The sequence below is a fragment of the Mauremys mutica genome, chromosome 5, assembly GCF_020497125.1.
Source record: "Mauremys mutica isolate MM-2020 ecotype Southern chromosome 5, ASM2049712v1, whole genome shotgun sequence".
Taxonomy (NCBI): Eukaryota; Metazoa; Chordata; order Testudines; family Geoemydidae; genus Mauremys; species Mauremys mutica.
In genome coordinates this window covers 54,775,829-54,792,101 of record NC_059076.1, presented here as the reverse complement: position 1 = coordinate 54,792,101, position 16,273 = coordinate 54,775,829, and the positions used below count along the sequence as shown (strand labels likewise).

Genomic DNA, 16,273 nt, shown 5'->3' with positions numbered 1-16,273 from the left:
TATTGCTCTTTTGGGGCTACTGACAACCAATATAACTTAAATCAGCCTTCAACATGGGCTCTATATCAGGGTAGTGCAAAGACTACGTCTGCTGACCCCCACAGCAGGACTCTGTGAACTGCTGGAGTCAGTGTTAGTTGCTAGCTTCCTACTGGCTAGAAGAGCTCAGGGTCAAATAAATATTGCCCTTTGTTTGACTCTGACAGAGCAAGGACTTGAGACTAGGTCTTCCACATCTGAGGTGACTGTCTTAATCATCAGGCTATTAGCTATAGAATCATAGAATCATAGAATATCAGGGTTGGAAGGGACCTCAGGAGGTCATCTAGTCCAACTCCCTGCTCAAAGCAGGACCAATTCCCAACTAAATCATCCCAGCCAGGGCTTTGTCAAGCCTGACCTTAAAAACCTGTAAGGAAGGAGATTCCACCACCTCCCTAGGTAACCCATTCCAGTGCTTCACCACTCTCTGAGTGAAAAAGTTTTTCCCAATATCCAACCTAAACCTCCCCCACTGCAACTTGAGATCATTACTCCTTGTTCTTCCAGGGTGCTCTTTCTCTCTCTCTTGTTTTGATCAGAAATTCCTTCCTGGACTGAGAAACCAATTTTTGACAAAAGTTAGGTTGAAACTGGCACATTCCCTGGAAAAGTTTTAGTTTTGGCCCATTGACAGGTTCTGACTGTAAACCATTTTCTCAAAAATTTCCTGACCAGCTCTACTTGTGATTGTTCAGTACACAGCCTTTTAAAATTCATTTTAAATTCATCAGACCAGCACAGATTTGTGGCTAATGCTTTGACCTGGCTTGGTTTGTGGGTCAGGTCATTCACTTCAGGTGCTGGGAGGATCGCAGGTATGACAAGAAGAGGGACCATCTTGAATTATTCTGTAGCAATTCCTTTAGGTCATATGTGAGTGGCATGCAGTACTCTGTGGACAAAGAAACATTACGCTGTCTTCTGGGGCCTGATCCAATGGTGCACTGAAGAGAAGTATGAACCAGAGGAGAAATCAAATGAGCTGCTGTTGAACATGGGGAAGGGTATGGAAGAAGAAATAAGCCTTTAAAAAATATTATAGCAGAACAAATATATATCCAAACGCTAAAAACTATTTGTGTTTGTTCCTCTGTAGATTAAAAGCAGTCAGGCTTTTTATGCCTAGTTTTATCACAGTGCAAATTATTATAGACAAGTTATAACCCCTGAAAATATGGGGTTTTAAAAGCATTGACTCAGCTTTTACTACTGCACTGCTATGATACTCTAATATTTACTGTTTCCAAGATACTTAAAAACACAGAAGTTGTGCTTAGAGCTCAGTGCCTTCTTCTGAAATGACAAAATGCTTAGCTAATATCTTTTCCCCCCTATTCGGAGCTAATTAAGCAATAACTGTAAAGGGAACATGCAAGGCAATAATTACTTCTCGTTATGCTGATTGACCCCAAAGCCATGAGCAGCTGCAGTAGTTATGCTACATAGGAATTTTTTCCTTTGGCATATACTGTACAGGCTGTCCCGTGATGAGGTTATAAGTGCTCAAGGACTATTGATTTTTTTTTTTATGAAAGCTTCTTTTTTATTTAACTTTTCATGTTTCAGTTTGAAATCAAGTAACAGCTGAGTTAGCAAGAAATCTAAGTACAGATTAGTTAATCCACTCAGGAAGGTGCTACTGCAGGAGAGGCCAAATTTACTGACCCACCAAGCTGCATAAAATAGTCTACAGAAGTTTGAGAGCTGCAACCCTCCCTGCAGGGCAGAAGCCCCGAGCTCCCTCAGTCTACTAGGTGGAAAATGGGGGAATTGCTTGGGGGGGGAGGGGCTCTGTGAGCCACACTTTAACTGTAAAAGAGATGCATGCGGCTCACGAGCCGCAATTTGGCCATGCCTGCACTATTGTGACATGACAATCAGATGGTGTTTCTGGTTTCTGAGACATTGCGACATGACGATTCAGTACTTTGAAATGTTGATATTCTATCATCTCTTAAAAGAATTAGCTGTAAATATTAGCAAGAGTGCTTACCTGACTTGAAGGGGTATTTTCAATTGTGCATTATTTACAAATATCCCAGAAACTCTGTACATGTGAGAATTACTGTGGAAATAACCTAGATTTTTCACTAGTCTGATTTGGCTGTTGCTAGGCAACATAACGTAGCAAACATTTTATATGTAGTCTCTATGTAAAGGTATGTAGTCTTTATGTAAATATCCAGATAAGGAATAGATTTGGGAGAAACCAACCAACTAAAAAAGAAAAGTTTAAACCCATAAAACCTATATTAGTTTAAAAGACTTTTGAAAAAAAAAATTGGAATAGAACCAAAGGTGACACATCCTGTTTGATTTTTTTTTTCTTTCTGGCTAAAGATCTTTGTGTTTTAAATCAGGCTTGTGTGTCTCACTACGAGTTCCTTTAAATATATGGGAGTGTGTTGACAGAAATATACTACCTTCTGATTGGTTAAACTTCCTTTCAAGTGAGAGCTTTGTTCTTCCTAAGAAGCTCAAATCAGTTGTGCAACATGCTGTTACCATTTGAAAATGCTGAGTAATGCCAGAGACTTTTCTTATGGCTGATGCAAACCTGGAGAATTTGCATCATCATTCAGCAGACTAATTTGGTATGACAGGAGCTTAAATACAAGTCCATGCGGAAGCTGAGCTGGTTTCCAATGAGAGGGCAGCACCAGCTAACAACGTGAAAGGACAGGTGTTACTAAGTAGTATTTATACAGCAGTGAATATTAAAATACACTTCAGAGTGTTATACCTGTGTGCAGGAGCAGCCTGAAAGGTAACAAAGGGCAGAGAAAGAGAGTGAGAGGAATAAGAAAAATAGTACCAAGATTGAGGGAAAGAAACTTTGAGTGCTTGCCAGGAAGTTTTTTATTTTGTTTGTCTTGAGTGTGTTGGTGGCACTGTAGCATGTTTAGGAAACCTGCTCTCTCCACAATCTCTAATGGAAGCTCTTTTCAGGGGCAATCTATTGGCAGGTTGCCCTCTCTGGACAGTAAAGAGCCAGCTCAAGAAGAAAAAGTGGTGCTGAAGAAGAAAGTAACTTTTTTGAGAGGGGTTTCCATTATAATTGGCACTATCATTGGAGCAGGAATCTTCATCTCTCCCAAAGGGATCCTAAAGAACACAGGCAGTGTGGGAATGTCCTTGATTCTCTGGACAGTGTGTGGTATCCTCTCACTGTTTGGTAAGTTGGTGAAACTTTATAATTGATCCTTGGGGGTAGCGGGTGGATTTCCCCCCCCCCCCTGCTATTGGATATGAAAGACCAATCTGATATGTGAGAACCAATAAGGCTACAGATATTTTTTGTTATTTGATAGTGTCTGTAAATGGTACAGTACTATGCATTGGGCATTATCTCTTTCACAATCATTGTGACACAAAACCCTGCTGTACCTTTTTATAAATATTATAAGACCAAATAATGTTTCTTATGAATCTCTAAAGTAAGAGGAGAGGGAAGTATACTATGTTTTATTTATGACTTTTTGTTCTAGTTGTAATGGTTCGTTTACAGCATGCTTGCAAGGTGTTGGCAGTTGGGGATATGGACCAATCAATCTGAACACCTGTGAAATGTATAGACAGCTTGATCCAGCTCCCCGCTGACTGAATTAAGCTCTGAATTGAGTAGCTTCTGCTGGACAAAATTTTTATTGGCAAGAGAGTGAGTGAGAGAAAACTTTGTTACTGTTTTTTTCACCTTATTCATCAATTCACAATATCACTATGAAAGACCATGTCACAAAAAGTTATGGAACTTAGCAGCTAACACTTACTGAGGGTTTTGACTACTGCCATATATTTTCTGACAGACTACTTGTTCTCTGGCAGGTGGTCTTGAGGGCAAGCACCGAGTAACATCTGCTTAGACTATGTAAATGTCACCCCATGTAAACTGGCTGTGGGCTTAAAAGAGGCATCAGCTGTTAAGAAGGAACATAAGGCCCTAACTAAACGTACAGTTTAAGAAAGTTAGGATCAATTTTAATCAGAAGCTAAACGTATTATTTTGATGCCAGAGTACCATGCACAACAAAAATCTACTGTGGAACTTTGGAGGTTCTGCCTTAGACTGAAATCCTCCTCTACAAGTGAAGTGAGAGCTGACACATAACTTGGAACCTAGTTAGGAGGCGCTGGACTTTAGATTAAACTAGAGATAGAACTTGCCTCAACATAGCACTATACACTTTAATTTAGGTATGTGTTATATGAGCAAGTGATTAAAAGTGTAATAAATTTTTGAGATTCCCTCTACACTACATGCTGTGGTAAAATCGTATGCAAAGTTCGCTTATTTGGTCAGTGAGGGTCTCTGTGAAACATGTATTGCAACATTACAGTAGTTACCTCAGACTGATTCTATATTGTATCTCTCTAGGTGCGCTTGGCAAGAGAAAATCTGCCAATGGGTTTGTTAAACGTGACTCTAAGTAGATTATCAGGTACCCTGAATAATCTCAAATAAAGTTTACCCAACTTTATTTACCAAAGAAATGAGATATGCCTGATATTCATTAAAACGTATGCTTTAATGGGCTGCTGTCAGAATAAGAACAAAATAGAAGTCCTTTGAATTACAAATCCATCTCTAAAATTATGTATTATTTGGTGGTTTTTGTATTGCAATAGCTATAGCAGATGTATGCATGTCTCTGCATAACCCTGGACATTTAAGATGCTGTATGTTGGTTTTTTGACAAATGTGCTTTTATCTTATAATTACAGTGACATAAATTAATTAGGGAACACATAATTGATAACTGCATATATTGTATTGATCATAACACTAGACACCATATCACTTTATCATTGATTCCCAAAGGCTGCTCAAACACTGTGCACACTCTAATGAACAGGTTGGCTGCATTTGTTAGTGCTGGTAAATCTCTCCTTGACTGATGCTGTCCGTAAATGGAGCTGAGAATCTATTGGCTTTGTAACTGTGTGATGGCCTATTAAACACCCCGGAAGACACAAAAACTGGAGGGATGGTACATGGCTAAGAATATTTAATGCAGGTCCATGTTGTTGTTCTAGCATGCTGCTGAATGCTCCATAAAGGCTGAGGATGCGTATTGTGCATGTGACAGCCTCAGGGAGCTTTCCGAGGGTCATCCTTGTGCTGTACAGTCCCTCCACAGTGGACCAAATGACTTTTGCATGACAAGACCTCCTAAAGTAATAACACAACACTGGTTTTCTTTTTATTTGATCTAGTATAAACATATTGAAGAATGAAAGATTCCTCTTACTAGGGAAATGTGAAGTCATCTGGCAATACAGAAACCCATGAAGCTTCCCAGAGCTAGGAACAAATGCAGTAATGTGCAAGCACCGAACAACCTGATTTGAAGAGTGGGGGTGGTGCTAGTCCCCAACACATTGCTAGTCCTAGAGAGTGAAGTCCTGAGTCAACAGTGCACACTTCCTGACATTGCTCCATCAATGTGCCTCAGAACTAGCAGTGAACGTGTAGTACAGTTTCCAGGACCTTGTAATCTCAGCAGAGACTAAACCAATGATATTTCCTAGTGACAGGGCTTTGGGTATTCCCAAGAGATGCTGTGAAGGGATTCCCAAGAGGTGTACTAGCTAGAATGCTAACAACCAAATGTAGCCACAGCAGAATGAGTGTTGGGAGGGGCTCATTGTCAAAGATCCCATTCCCTCCTGTTGCTTGTGCTGCCATGGCTATACTCTGTTTTTAGTGTGCTAACTTGATGAGACCTAGTACGAGTATGTCTCCTTGAGCTGGGAATCACGCATCCCTCTCCAAGTGTAGACAAACCTTTTGTCATTGTTTGGTGGGTAGCCAGACAACCTGCTTTGAGCAAGGGGTTGGACTAGATGACCTCCTGAGGTCCCTTCCAACCCTGATATTCTATGATTCTAAGCTAGCATGACACAGCATTTTCATCTATCCGTTTGCTAGAGCTGGTTGAGTAATGAAAAAGTGTATTAACAAATTACCTATTCAGTGGGTTACAGAAAAATGTAATTGAATAAATTACACACAAATCTGGCCACTTACAGGGCTGATTGAACTAATGAAAAATGTATTTACAAATAACTTCTTTGAAGAAATATGTCACAGTGGTCAGAAATAATTATTTAGTGAATAACTTGCTCTATTGTTTAGTCTGTTCCTAATGCTCATGTATCACAAAAATTTTGAATAAACATTATTGGTTATGTCTTATGATACAACATTTCAATTTTAAATACATTTCCATAGGTGCACTGTGCTATGCTGAACTGGGAACATGTATCAAGAAATCCGGTGGCCACTACACTTACATCCTGGAGGCCTTTGGCCCATTACCGGCTTTTGTTAGAGTCTGGGTGGAACTGCTTATAATACGGTAAGTGTGCTGAGGGTTCTATTTACCTTCTTTGTCCACTGTCAGTGCTGTTTCAAATACAAAGACAAACCTCAGATAAGAAGGGGTCAGAAATAATCAAATGGATTTTGATCTTCCAGCTGTGTTGGTTTTTTTTTTTTTTTTAGTATTTCTGCTGCAGGACACTTTTACTGGTTCTATTTCGTTTGCCAGCACTGACGATTTGATAGATATTTCAAGATATTTTTAAGAAAAATGATTTAAAGTGAACTGGTTTTCATAAAAAATCAGCTACTTGATTTCAATTCTTCTGCAAAGCCTGCAATGCTCACCCATGTCTATAGTAGTGCTGATACCCACACATCATATTTAAAAATACTCTAAAGGACCTACCTTTTGAATCTGCAGTGTGTCATGTGTTGGCTACCTACTTAGATTTGTGGAAGTGAACTCTGGCTTGGAATAGTTGAAGAGGAATGCAAAGGTAGCTCTAAACTATCTTTCGACCTCCCTCAATAGAGACAAGAATAGTATCCCGGGTATGTCTACACTGCAATATAATCCAGGGTTATCGGAATTTGAGTTAGCAGACCCTGGTTTTGATAACCTAGGGGTTGAACATCTACAGTCATTTGTAACCCCAGGATAGGAATTGTCCCAACATGGAGCTTCAACATCTAAACAGCATTTTGCAAACCTGAGTCTAATTACCCTCTCAAAATGTGGCCACTCTAGCCCTTTGTTCATGGTGCAGTTTGGGAAAACTTTACTGTTCACCAAACTTGACTGTTCAGAGGACAAAGGTTGTCAGCCCGTGGAACTGTGGGATATTTTTGATGGACCCCTAGAACATGAGTCCAGTGGGGTACCATCTACAATGCAAAGCAATAGGGTTTAAACCCTGGGTCCCAGCTTGACTCAGGCTTGGATGTTCCACCCCTGTGGTATCCTGAGACCCTGAGTCCAAGCCCTGGGTCAGCATGATTTGTGTGTAGAAGGAAGGGGGGTTAGGCCTGAGCCTGAGTTTGAACCCTGGGCTTACCCTGTGATGTAGACATATCACTAGAGTACTGTCCAGCTGGCCATGGCTCGCCAGAGAACCATGTGCTCTCCTCATGCCCCTACATTTTCCCCTCTGTGAAGGTGTGTGAAATTTAGAGCTGGCTATGGCAGCTTTACACCACTCAGATATTACTTTAAAACAGGAGAATCCTCAGCTGCCAATGTAAAGCAGCTTTAAGTCCGTAAGTACTTAACTTGGGCCAAGAATCTGCCTTATTGTGTTGTTTTGTGTCTTATGCTACAGGTGTATACGCTGTTGGAGCCTTAAAGTATAATATAAGTGTTTTTATATCAATCCAACACCCACAATTTTAATGGATATCAGTTATCATATTCAAATTGATTATAGAAAGTTAGTCCCTTGAAATCTATTTGAACTATTTCTGTGAGGAGCTCGTGCTATCTATATAGTTATGACAATTCACCTATATAAAATAAACGCAGGTCATTTCAAATCCGCCTGGCCTTAGTAAGACTCACTTCCTCTCATGCAGCAAGCTAATCACAGTGCACATGCTTTATTTGCTCTCACTGCCAGACTTACATAAAAATGGGCAAGGATCCAAATTCTAGCACAGACTAATTTGGTTAAACGCAGTAATAATGCAAAGTCACTCTGAACCCAAAGTTTGTTTAAAATGTGTCAACATCCTGATGATGTCACGAGAACATTCATTATCATCATAGCCTGTCCCACACCCAAATAAATATAAACTGTGCATGAGAATAAAGTCAAACCATCCGTGAATCAGTACTTCTGAGAAATAACTATGGGGGCGTACTTGTTATAACTTGTAGTTATCAGAACTACATTGCTGAAATTCTGTGTAGAGTTTTAGTTCTGACTCCTATGGCTGTGAACTAATTGGTTGTTACTGTGGAAAGAACTAGCCACCCAATATGTACTTTGTGTTCTAAGCAGTGACTTCTAAGGAGTCAGAAAAGTTACACACACTTTCCTCAGCTGTGTCCTTTTTCCTATGAAAGACTGCAGGATTATGAAAACCACAGACTAGTGGAGCAGCCACAATAAAGAATAAACATTTCCTGCTCCCATATATCATGTCAGCCACAGTATTACAAATCCAAGGGACATTTCAGTTCTGTGTGATATAGATTAAACTGTGCTAGCAACAGTTACGTTTAAATGTGACTTTCACATGCACTTTCTCTAACCAGTGCATTCAGTGATATTTTCTCTTCTTCTCCCCACCCTGAGAACCATGTTAGACATGTGTTATAAAACCATGTCATGTGGTTGCTAACAGGGCTTAAACCATAGGTTGGACAATGGCATACTGCAACCTATTTAGAGCTATGGGATGCGCTGGTGGTAATTTTCCTACTTATAGCCGCACATAGTCAGCTACTATCCTTTGTTTGCAAGGGATACATTCTCTTTCTACCTATTACTGAAAGCAAGAGACGTGCACAAGGTGTATGTACTTTGCCAGCTTTTCTTCACATTTGCAATACAATGCAAAGTGTATTGTTACTTTGACCCTCTGCTCTCTTATTTGTGGACTGCAGCTGTTAGCGCAATCCACAGAAAAATGAGAGCATATAAATGCTCATTAAGCCACAGTATTTATTGCAGGCACAATTTAGGAAAAGCAGGAGTGTAAAAATTGTAGTGGTGCTGTTGTGTATTTGGTTGTCATGGGTTTTGTTACTATGGCAACTGAGTTAGACTATTAAGGGATAGCTCAGCCGGTTTCAACCGGCTGAGTGAGCTCTCTGTTTTTGTAAATAAAATGGAGGTTTTGGTTAGCTGTCTGCTCTCTGGCCACAAGTGATTGCTTCCTACACCGGCTGCCCCTAGGACATAACACTGGCGACGAGGGTGGGATCCTGGTGCTGCTCCAGTAACAGAAGGAAGTAGAAGTCAAGGTAAAGACCAAACAAAGAAAAAAAGCTGCTTGTTTGCACTGACTGTGAAAGTGAAACTAAAAATCATGGCTACTCTGACCAGGCCCCTGGAGCCTTTTGATGAGAATACAGAGCAGTGGCATGTGTATACTGAGCGTTTTGAGCTTTTTGGTATTGCAAATGACATTACAGAAGCGAAGAAGGTGCCAATATTCTTAACTGTTGTAGGGGCTAAAACCTACTCTCTGCTACGCAGCTTACTACACCCTGTTAAGCCTGAGACTAAATCTTACAGTGACATTGTGGAAATCCGGGGGTCTCATTTCTCCCCAAAACCACTGGTAATTGTTGAAAGATATAGGTTCCACAAAAAAAACCAAAAGGAAGATGAAACAGTTGTACAATTTGTAGCCATTTTAAAAAAGCTAGCAGAACACTGTGAATTTAAAGAGATGTTAAATGATGCCCTGCGTGACAGGTTAGTGTGTGGCCTCTGCAGTGAAGCTATACGGAAGCGCCACTGACAGAGGCTCAGCTTACATTACAGAAGGCTGTTGATATTGCTGTCTCCATGGAACTGGCTACAAGGGAGGCACAATACATCGGTGCATCCCCTAGGGTGCAAAAAGTGTCACAAGAACTGACCCACAAAACGGTGCAGAGTCAAGAATGTTACCACTGTGGTAAGCTGGGTCACCAGGCATCAGAATGCTGGTGTAAGGACCTGGTGTGTCGACACTATGGCAAAAAGGGACACATTGAGTATGCCTGTAAACAAAAGAAAAAGAGGCCTGTGGTCTGGCCGACAAAAAGAGGAACCTTGCATACCCTAGAACAGACCCAGGATGATCAAGGTGACACCTCCTCACAAGAGGAAGTGCCACTGCATGTTTTGTCTTTGGCAGCGGGCTCACATGAATACTGGGTAACCCCCTTATTGGAGGGCAAACCTATACGCATGGAACTAGACACCGGTGCAGCTGTCTCGCTGGTTCCTGAGACTGTGTATAAGGAAAAGCTACAGCATCTTCCGCTTAAGGCAACAAAAACTGTTCTGAAGACGTATACAGGTGAAGCTGTGCCCATGTTGGGCACTATTGATGTTAAGGTGGAGCTCAATGGACAGGCGGCTAAATTGCCACTGTTTGTGGTGAGAGGTGACTACCCAGCCTTAATGGGTAGGTCTTGGCTTGGGAAGATTCAGCTGAACTGGGCAGAAGTGCACCGGATGACTAAAGAAGAAACCAGTCTAACCCCTATACTAAGGAAACATGCTGCTGTTTTTGGAGATGATTTGGGAAGTATGAAGGGAATCACTGTGACATTGAACATTAAACCTGGCAGTCCACCAAAATATCTGAAAGCCCGAACTGTGCCATATGCCATCAGGCCAAAAGTTGAAGCAGACCTGGAGCGCCTGGTCACCAATGGAGTCCTAATACCAGTTACCCATAGCTCATGGGCCACTCCTATCGTTCCAATAGTGAAGAAAGATGGCTCTCTCCGGATTTGCGGTGATTTTAAAGTCACTGTCAACCCAGTGTTGTGTGCAGAGCAATACCCGCTTCCCTGCATCGATGACCTCTTCGCAGGCCTGGCTGGGGGACAAAAGTTCAGTAAGATTGATCTGAGTCAAGCATATTTACAGATGCACATCGATGAAAAGTCCCAAGAGCTGTTGACTATTGTGACTCATAAGGGGCTTTATCGATACTGTCGCCTACCCTTCGGAATCACATCGGCTCCCGCCCTGTTCCAGAGGGCTATGGACCAGATCTTGTGTGGCTTGTCAGGAGTTCAGTGCTATCTGGATGATATCCTGGTCACTGGAAGAAATGAAGAGGATCATTTAAAGAATTTAGAGGCTACCCTACAAAGACTGGAAGAGTATGGCCTACGAGTTCACAAAGACAAGTGTGAATTCTTCAAGCCCTCTGTTGAATATTTGGGACACATCATTGATTCTGCAGGTCTTCATAAGGCCCCTGCAAAAGTTAAAGCTATTGTGGAGGCTCCCCCACCTCGAAATGTAAGCCAGCTACGCTCATTTCTAGGACTACTGAACTATTATGGAAAGTTCATCTCACAGTTAGCCACACTGCTAAAACCACTTCATGAGCTCCTTGGGCAGAACAAGGCCTGGAAGTGGACTGAAGCCTGTGATGTTGCATTTAACAAAGCTAAGGATGCATTGTTAAATTCTGAAGTTCTAACGCACTTTGATCCATCCTTGCCCCTGCAATTGGCCTGCGATGCTTCCCCTTATGGAGTGGGATCGGTCGTGTCACACATTATGCCTTCGGGAGAAGAAAGACCTATTGCTTTTGCTTCACGCACTCTAAGCAAAGCAGAAACTAACTACGCCCAAATCGAACGTGAGGCATTAGGAATTGTTTTTGGAATTAGGAAGTTTCATCAGTACCTGTTTGGGCGAAAGTTTACTCTTCTTACAGACCATCGACCTCTGACATCAATTTTTGGACCCTACACAGGCATTCCCCCATTAGCTGCTAGTCGTATGCAACGTTGGGCATTGATACTTTCTGCACACACATATGAAATCAAATATCGGAAATCCACTCTGCACGGCAATGCAGATGGCCTCTCAAGGTTGCCTTTACCGGTCAAACATCAAGATAGTGCCCAAAAGGAAATCTTCTACTTTGAACAGGTAGAGAATACACCCATCACTGCTACTCAGATAAAGAAGGCAACCCGCGTTGACCCAGTATTATCCCAAGTTATGGACCTGGTGATGCATGGAAAATCTCGACAAACCTCTCCGGTCTCACCCGACCTTGTTCCCTACATGTCCAGGCGGACGGAGTTATCGGTCCAATCTGGTTGTTTGTTGTGGGGGAGGCGTGTCATTATTCCACCACCCCTGAGATCACAGATGTTAGAACAGCTACATTACGGTCACTGTGGAATAGTGCGCATGAAGGAAATTGCACGAAGCTATTTTTGGTGGCCTAGATTGGACAGTGCTATTGAAGAGAAGGCAAAAGCTTTTATGTCATGTCAGAGTGTAAGAAATGCACCCCAGTGGGCACCCCTACACCCATGGGACTGGCCTGAAAACCCGTGGCAACGTATTCACGTTGACTTTGCTGGCCCCCTTGAAGGAAGCATGTTCTTGGTGGCAGTAGATGCCCATTCTAAATGGCCAGAAGTCTCTATAATGCAGTCCACTACTGCAGAGAGTACTATCCAAAAACTACGAGGACTCTTTAGTCGTTTTGGTCTGCCAGAACAACTTGTGAGCGACAACGGACCGCAGTTCGTCTCTCAGGAGTTTCAAAATTTTATGAAGGCAAATGGGATACACCACATCACGTCAGCACCATATCATCCGTCCACCAACGGATTAGCTGAAAGATTTGTGCAGACAATGAAAAACGCTTTGAAATCAGCAAAGGGACAACACTCCATTCAAAAGCGTCTGGATACCTTCTTACTTTCCTATAGAAACACACCTCATGCTACGACCCAGGCTTCCCCAGCCTTTCTAATGATGGGACGACAGCTGCGCACTTGCTTTGATCTGCTGAAACCTTCTGAACCCAGACAAACTGTGCAACATCAGCAGCAATATCAAATAATCAGACGGGCACCCAGAGCAAAAGACCGAACCTTTAGCCCAGGGCAGCCAGTTTTGGCTCGGAATTATACTTCCAGAGCTAAATGGGTCCCGGCCACAGTCATCACTCAAACAGGACCTGTTTCCTATACAGTCCGGACTGCAGAGAATCTTACCTGGCGGCGACATGTAGATCAGCTGTTGCCAGGTCATGCCAGTCTTCAGGACCCATCTGCAGTTGAGGGGTCTGACTTCACCCCTCCTGGTGAGACACCGAATCATGAGTCACCTGTTCCTGACTGTTCTCCTCCATTACTGCCGGCAACTGAGATACCCCTTTGCCCAGCATGAGCTGATACCACCTCCTCACCTATTCGTGCTGCGGACCCTGAGCCCCTAGTACTTTCGGGTGCAACAACACCAGAAGTTCGCCGTAATCCACCTAGAGACAGAAGGCCTCCTCATCGGCTGGATCTTTAGTTAGGGCGAACCCACGGTTATGGGGCAAAATAATCCCCAGGGTTTAGCCGGGAATGGAGGCAGTCTACCCTCCTTCTCTAGTTTAGTGTGTGTTTTATTTAGGGGATGTTCTTATTAGGGGGGGAGGAATATGTTGTGTATTTGGTTGTCATGGGTTTTGTTACTATGGCAACTGAGTTAGACTATTAAGGGATAGCTCAGCCGGTTTCAACCGGCTGAGTGAGTTCTCTGTTTTTGTAAATAAAATGGAGGTTTTGGTTAGCTGTCTGCTCTCTGGCCTCAAGTGATTGCTTCCTACACCGGCTGCCCCTAGGACATAACAGGTGCAGCTAACGATCACTCTCTCTTTAAGAGAATTAAAAAGAGGTCTTTGTAAAAAAAAGATTAGGTAAGGTTCTGGAAGAGAGCACTGGAACTGAAGAAGGAAGTTGTGTGTGGATACTCAAAAGATCTGGTCTGATGGTTGATCTGTAGCAGTACAAACAACCTGATGCAAACTAAACTCTGGGGGGTGCTTGATTCTCCTCTCACTTACTCCTGTGTAAATTAGAAGTAACTCAGTTGAAGTTAATATAGTGACATGTAAATGAGAAGAGAATCAGGCCCTGAGTGTCTGCTAAGCCATTAAACCCCCATGTATGAGGGTAAGTGCGGGAGTGGTAAATGTGTGCAAGCAGCAACCTCCCTTAACCAACACAGAACCTTTGTTAACAAGATAGTTTTAACGTTTGCTTGCCCCAGTCTGATCCAACACAATCTATGATATAGTGGCTGAGTCACAACATTAAGAAAATATTTTTCAGAGATGCAGCTCCCTTATGGAATTTAACACACAATAATAACCTCTCAATAAAATTTTTAAATTGTCTCATAACATTTTATGGCATGGTTATTAGCTATTACATTCTAAAGGATGGTTTAAATCCCATAGACAGACTATTATTCTCTATTTAAATTCTAGAGATTTTTAGAGCAATTTCAATACAGTCTTGTTTAATTTCTGTTGGTTTCACCATTGTTATATTCTATAAGGTGTTTTTGTAAAGATACTCTGGTAAGGATTATTGAACAAGTTTAAATACAGAATTACCTAAACTTTCATCTATCCTCCAGACTGAACCAGAGCTTTACTGAACTTTGAATAAAAAGTGGACTTAACTTTTTGTTCTGTTTGAATTTGCAAGCACTGTTGCACTTCCTGGTTTTGACCACAAGTGGAAGTAAAAATACTATAATATTAATCTGTATGGGCTGGGCCTTACTCCAGGGGAATCAGATCAAAAGTATCCCTGGCCCTTAGCTCCTTATTGTTTGTAACTAGGTGATGGAAGCACAAAGAGCTGTCTGAGCAGGTAGAAATAATATTTCCGGAAACAGAATTCCTGGAACACCACTATGTAGGCAACATGACTACGTCTGACCTAGAGTAACAGGGCAAACTGATGTCAATATCTGGGTTAATGCTAAGGCCTCTGGCTAACTTTCTCCCTTGTCTTAAAAAGAAAAGGAGGCATATCCTTTATTAAGCTGGTCATGCATATATTGATGTGAGCTATCTCCTGCTCTTGAAATCACCTCACCCATCTCTGTAATATGTACTTTCTTTCTGTACATTTCATTGTGCAATAAGTGCTCTCTCACTGTCTTTGAGGAATATTCCCCATGTTGAAAAGGACCTGAAACTTTTGACCAGGACAAGAAGCAGAAATGATTCACAGAAGCCTATTTACAATTACAATTTAGCGTCACTGCTTCATCCCGATTAAATAAGCTGGGACTTTGGTATAAGTGCTGGATATTTTTAGGATGCTTATCTGAATAAAGCAGAATTCTGAACTTTGAAATTCTCTTGTGAAAAATGAGATGCACGCAAAATTAAAATTCTATCCACATAAACTTCTATAAAGTTGGATTTAAATACCAGTTATTATCTGGTACCTGATCCTATTTGATTTAAAGGGAATGAATAAAGACTGTGTTCATAAATCTCCAGTGCATGTCATTTCTGACTGTGCTACAACAGGTAAGTCATAAGTCAGTCCATGTTGATAAAAGTGATGATGATAGTTCAGTAGCATCTGAGCAAAGCATAAGTGATTATGTACTCCTGGGAACCTCCACTATATTCAGACACTGTGGTTTTACACCGTTACGGAGGACACACCACAGTTAAACTGAATTCAGTTTTGTGATAATGAAGATAATCCTATGTGAACATTGTTTATCCACAGGTGTAGATTAACCATCATTTCTTGATTTTTTCTTTCTTTCTTTCTGTTTACCTTAGCCCTGCTGCCACAGCAGTGATATCCTTGGCATTTGGACGCTATATTTTGGAACCATTTTTTATCCAATGTGAAATTCCAGACCTAGCAATTAAGCTTATTACAGCTGTTGGCATCAGTAAGTATCAAATTTAAGCTTTGGAGAAGGGTGAAGGTGATGTTAAAGTAGAAAATAATTAAAATAAGTCAGACATTGAATAGGTAGTGCCTTGATGTGAACCATTACAGAATTACTGTGCATTCTGGGGTGGGTCTCTCAGTTGCTCCTGTTGGAACTGTTTCACATTGTATAAATCATTAAATATTAATTGTATGCCGTGATGTTGTAGCCATGTCGGTCCCAGGATATTGGAGAGACAAGGTGGGAGAGGTAATATCTTTTATTGGACCAGCTGCTGTTGGTGAGTGAGACAAGTTTTGAGTTCACACAGAGCTGTTCTTCAGGTCTACTTATTATAATGGGGATATGGGGGATGCAGGTTCAAGTCCTGGGTAAGTGCCCTAACCATAGACTATAGAAGTGGTGGGCAAACTATGGCCCGTGGGCCACATCCGGCCTGCCAGCCGTTTTAATCTGGCCCTCAAGCTCCTGCTGGTGAGAGGGGACTGGGGCTTGC

The 16,273-nt window shown here is 41.8% G+C and overlaps 1 protein-coding gene across 1 annotated transcript in view; it reads left to right on the top strand.

The window, feature by feature from the left end:
• The first annotated feature begins 2,940 nt into the window (after window positions 1-2,940).
• Window positions 2,941-16,273, top strand: part of SLC7A11 (solute carrier family 7 member 11) — a 77,766-nt gene continuing 64,433 nt past the window's right edge. Inside the window, exons 1-3 of the mRNA XM_045018980.1 lie at window positions 2,941-3,217; window positions 6,275-6,401; window positions 15,659-15,774. Of these exons, the coding sequence (XP_044874915.1) occupies window positions 2,941-3,217; window positions 6,275-6,401; window positions 15,659-15,774 (520 nt within the window). The remainder of the gene's footprint in view (window positions 3,218-6,274; window positions 6,402-15,658; window positions 15,775-16,273) is intronic.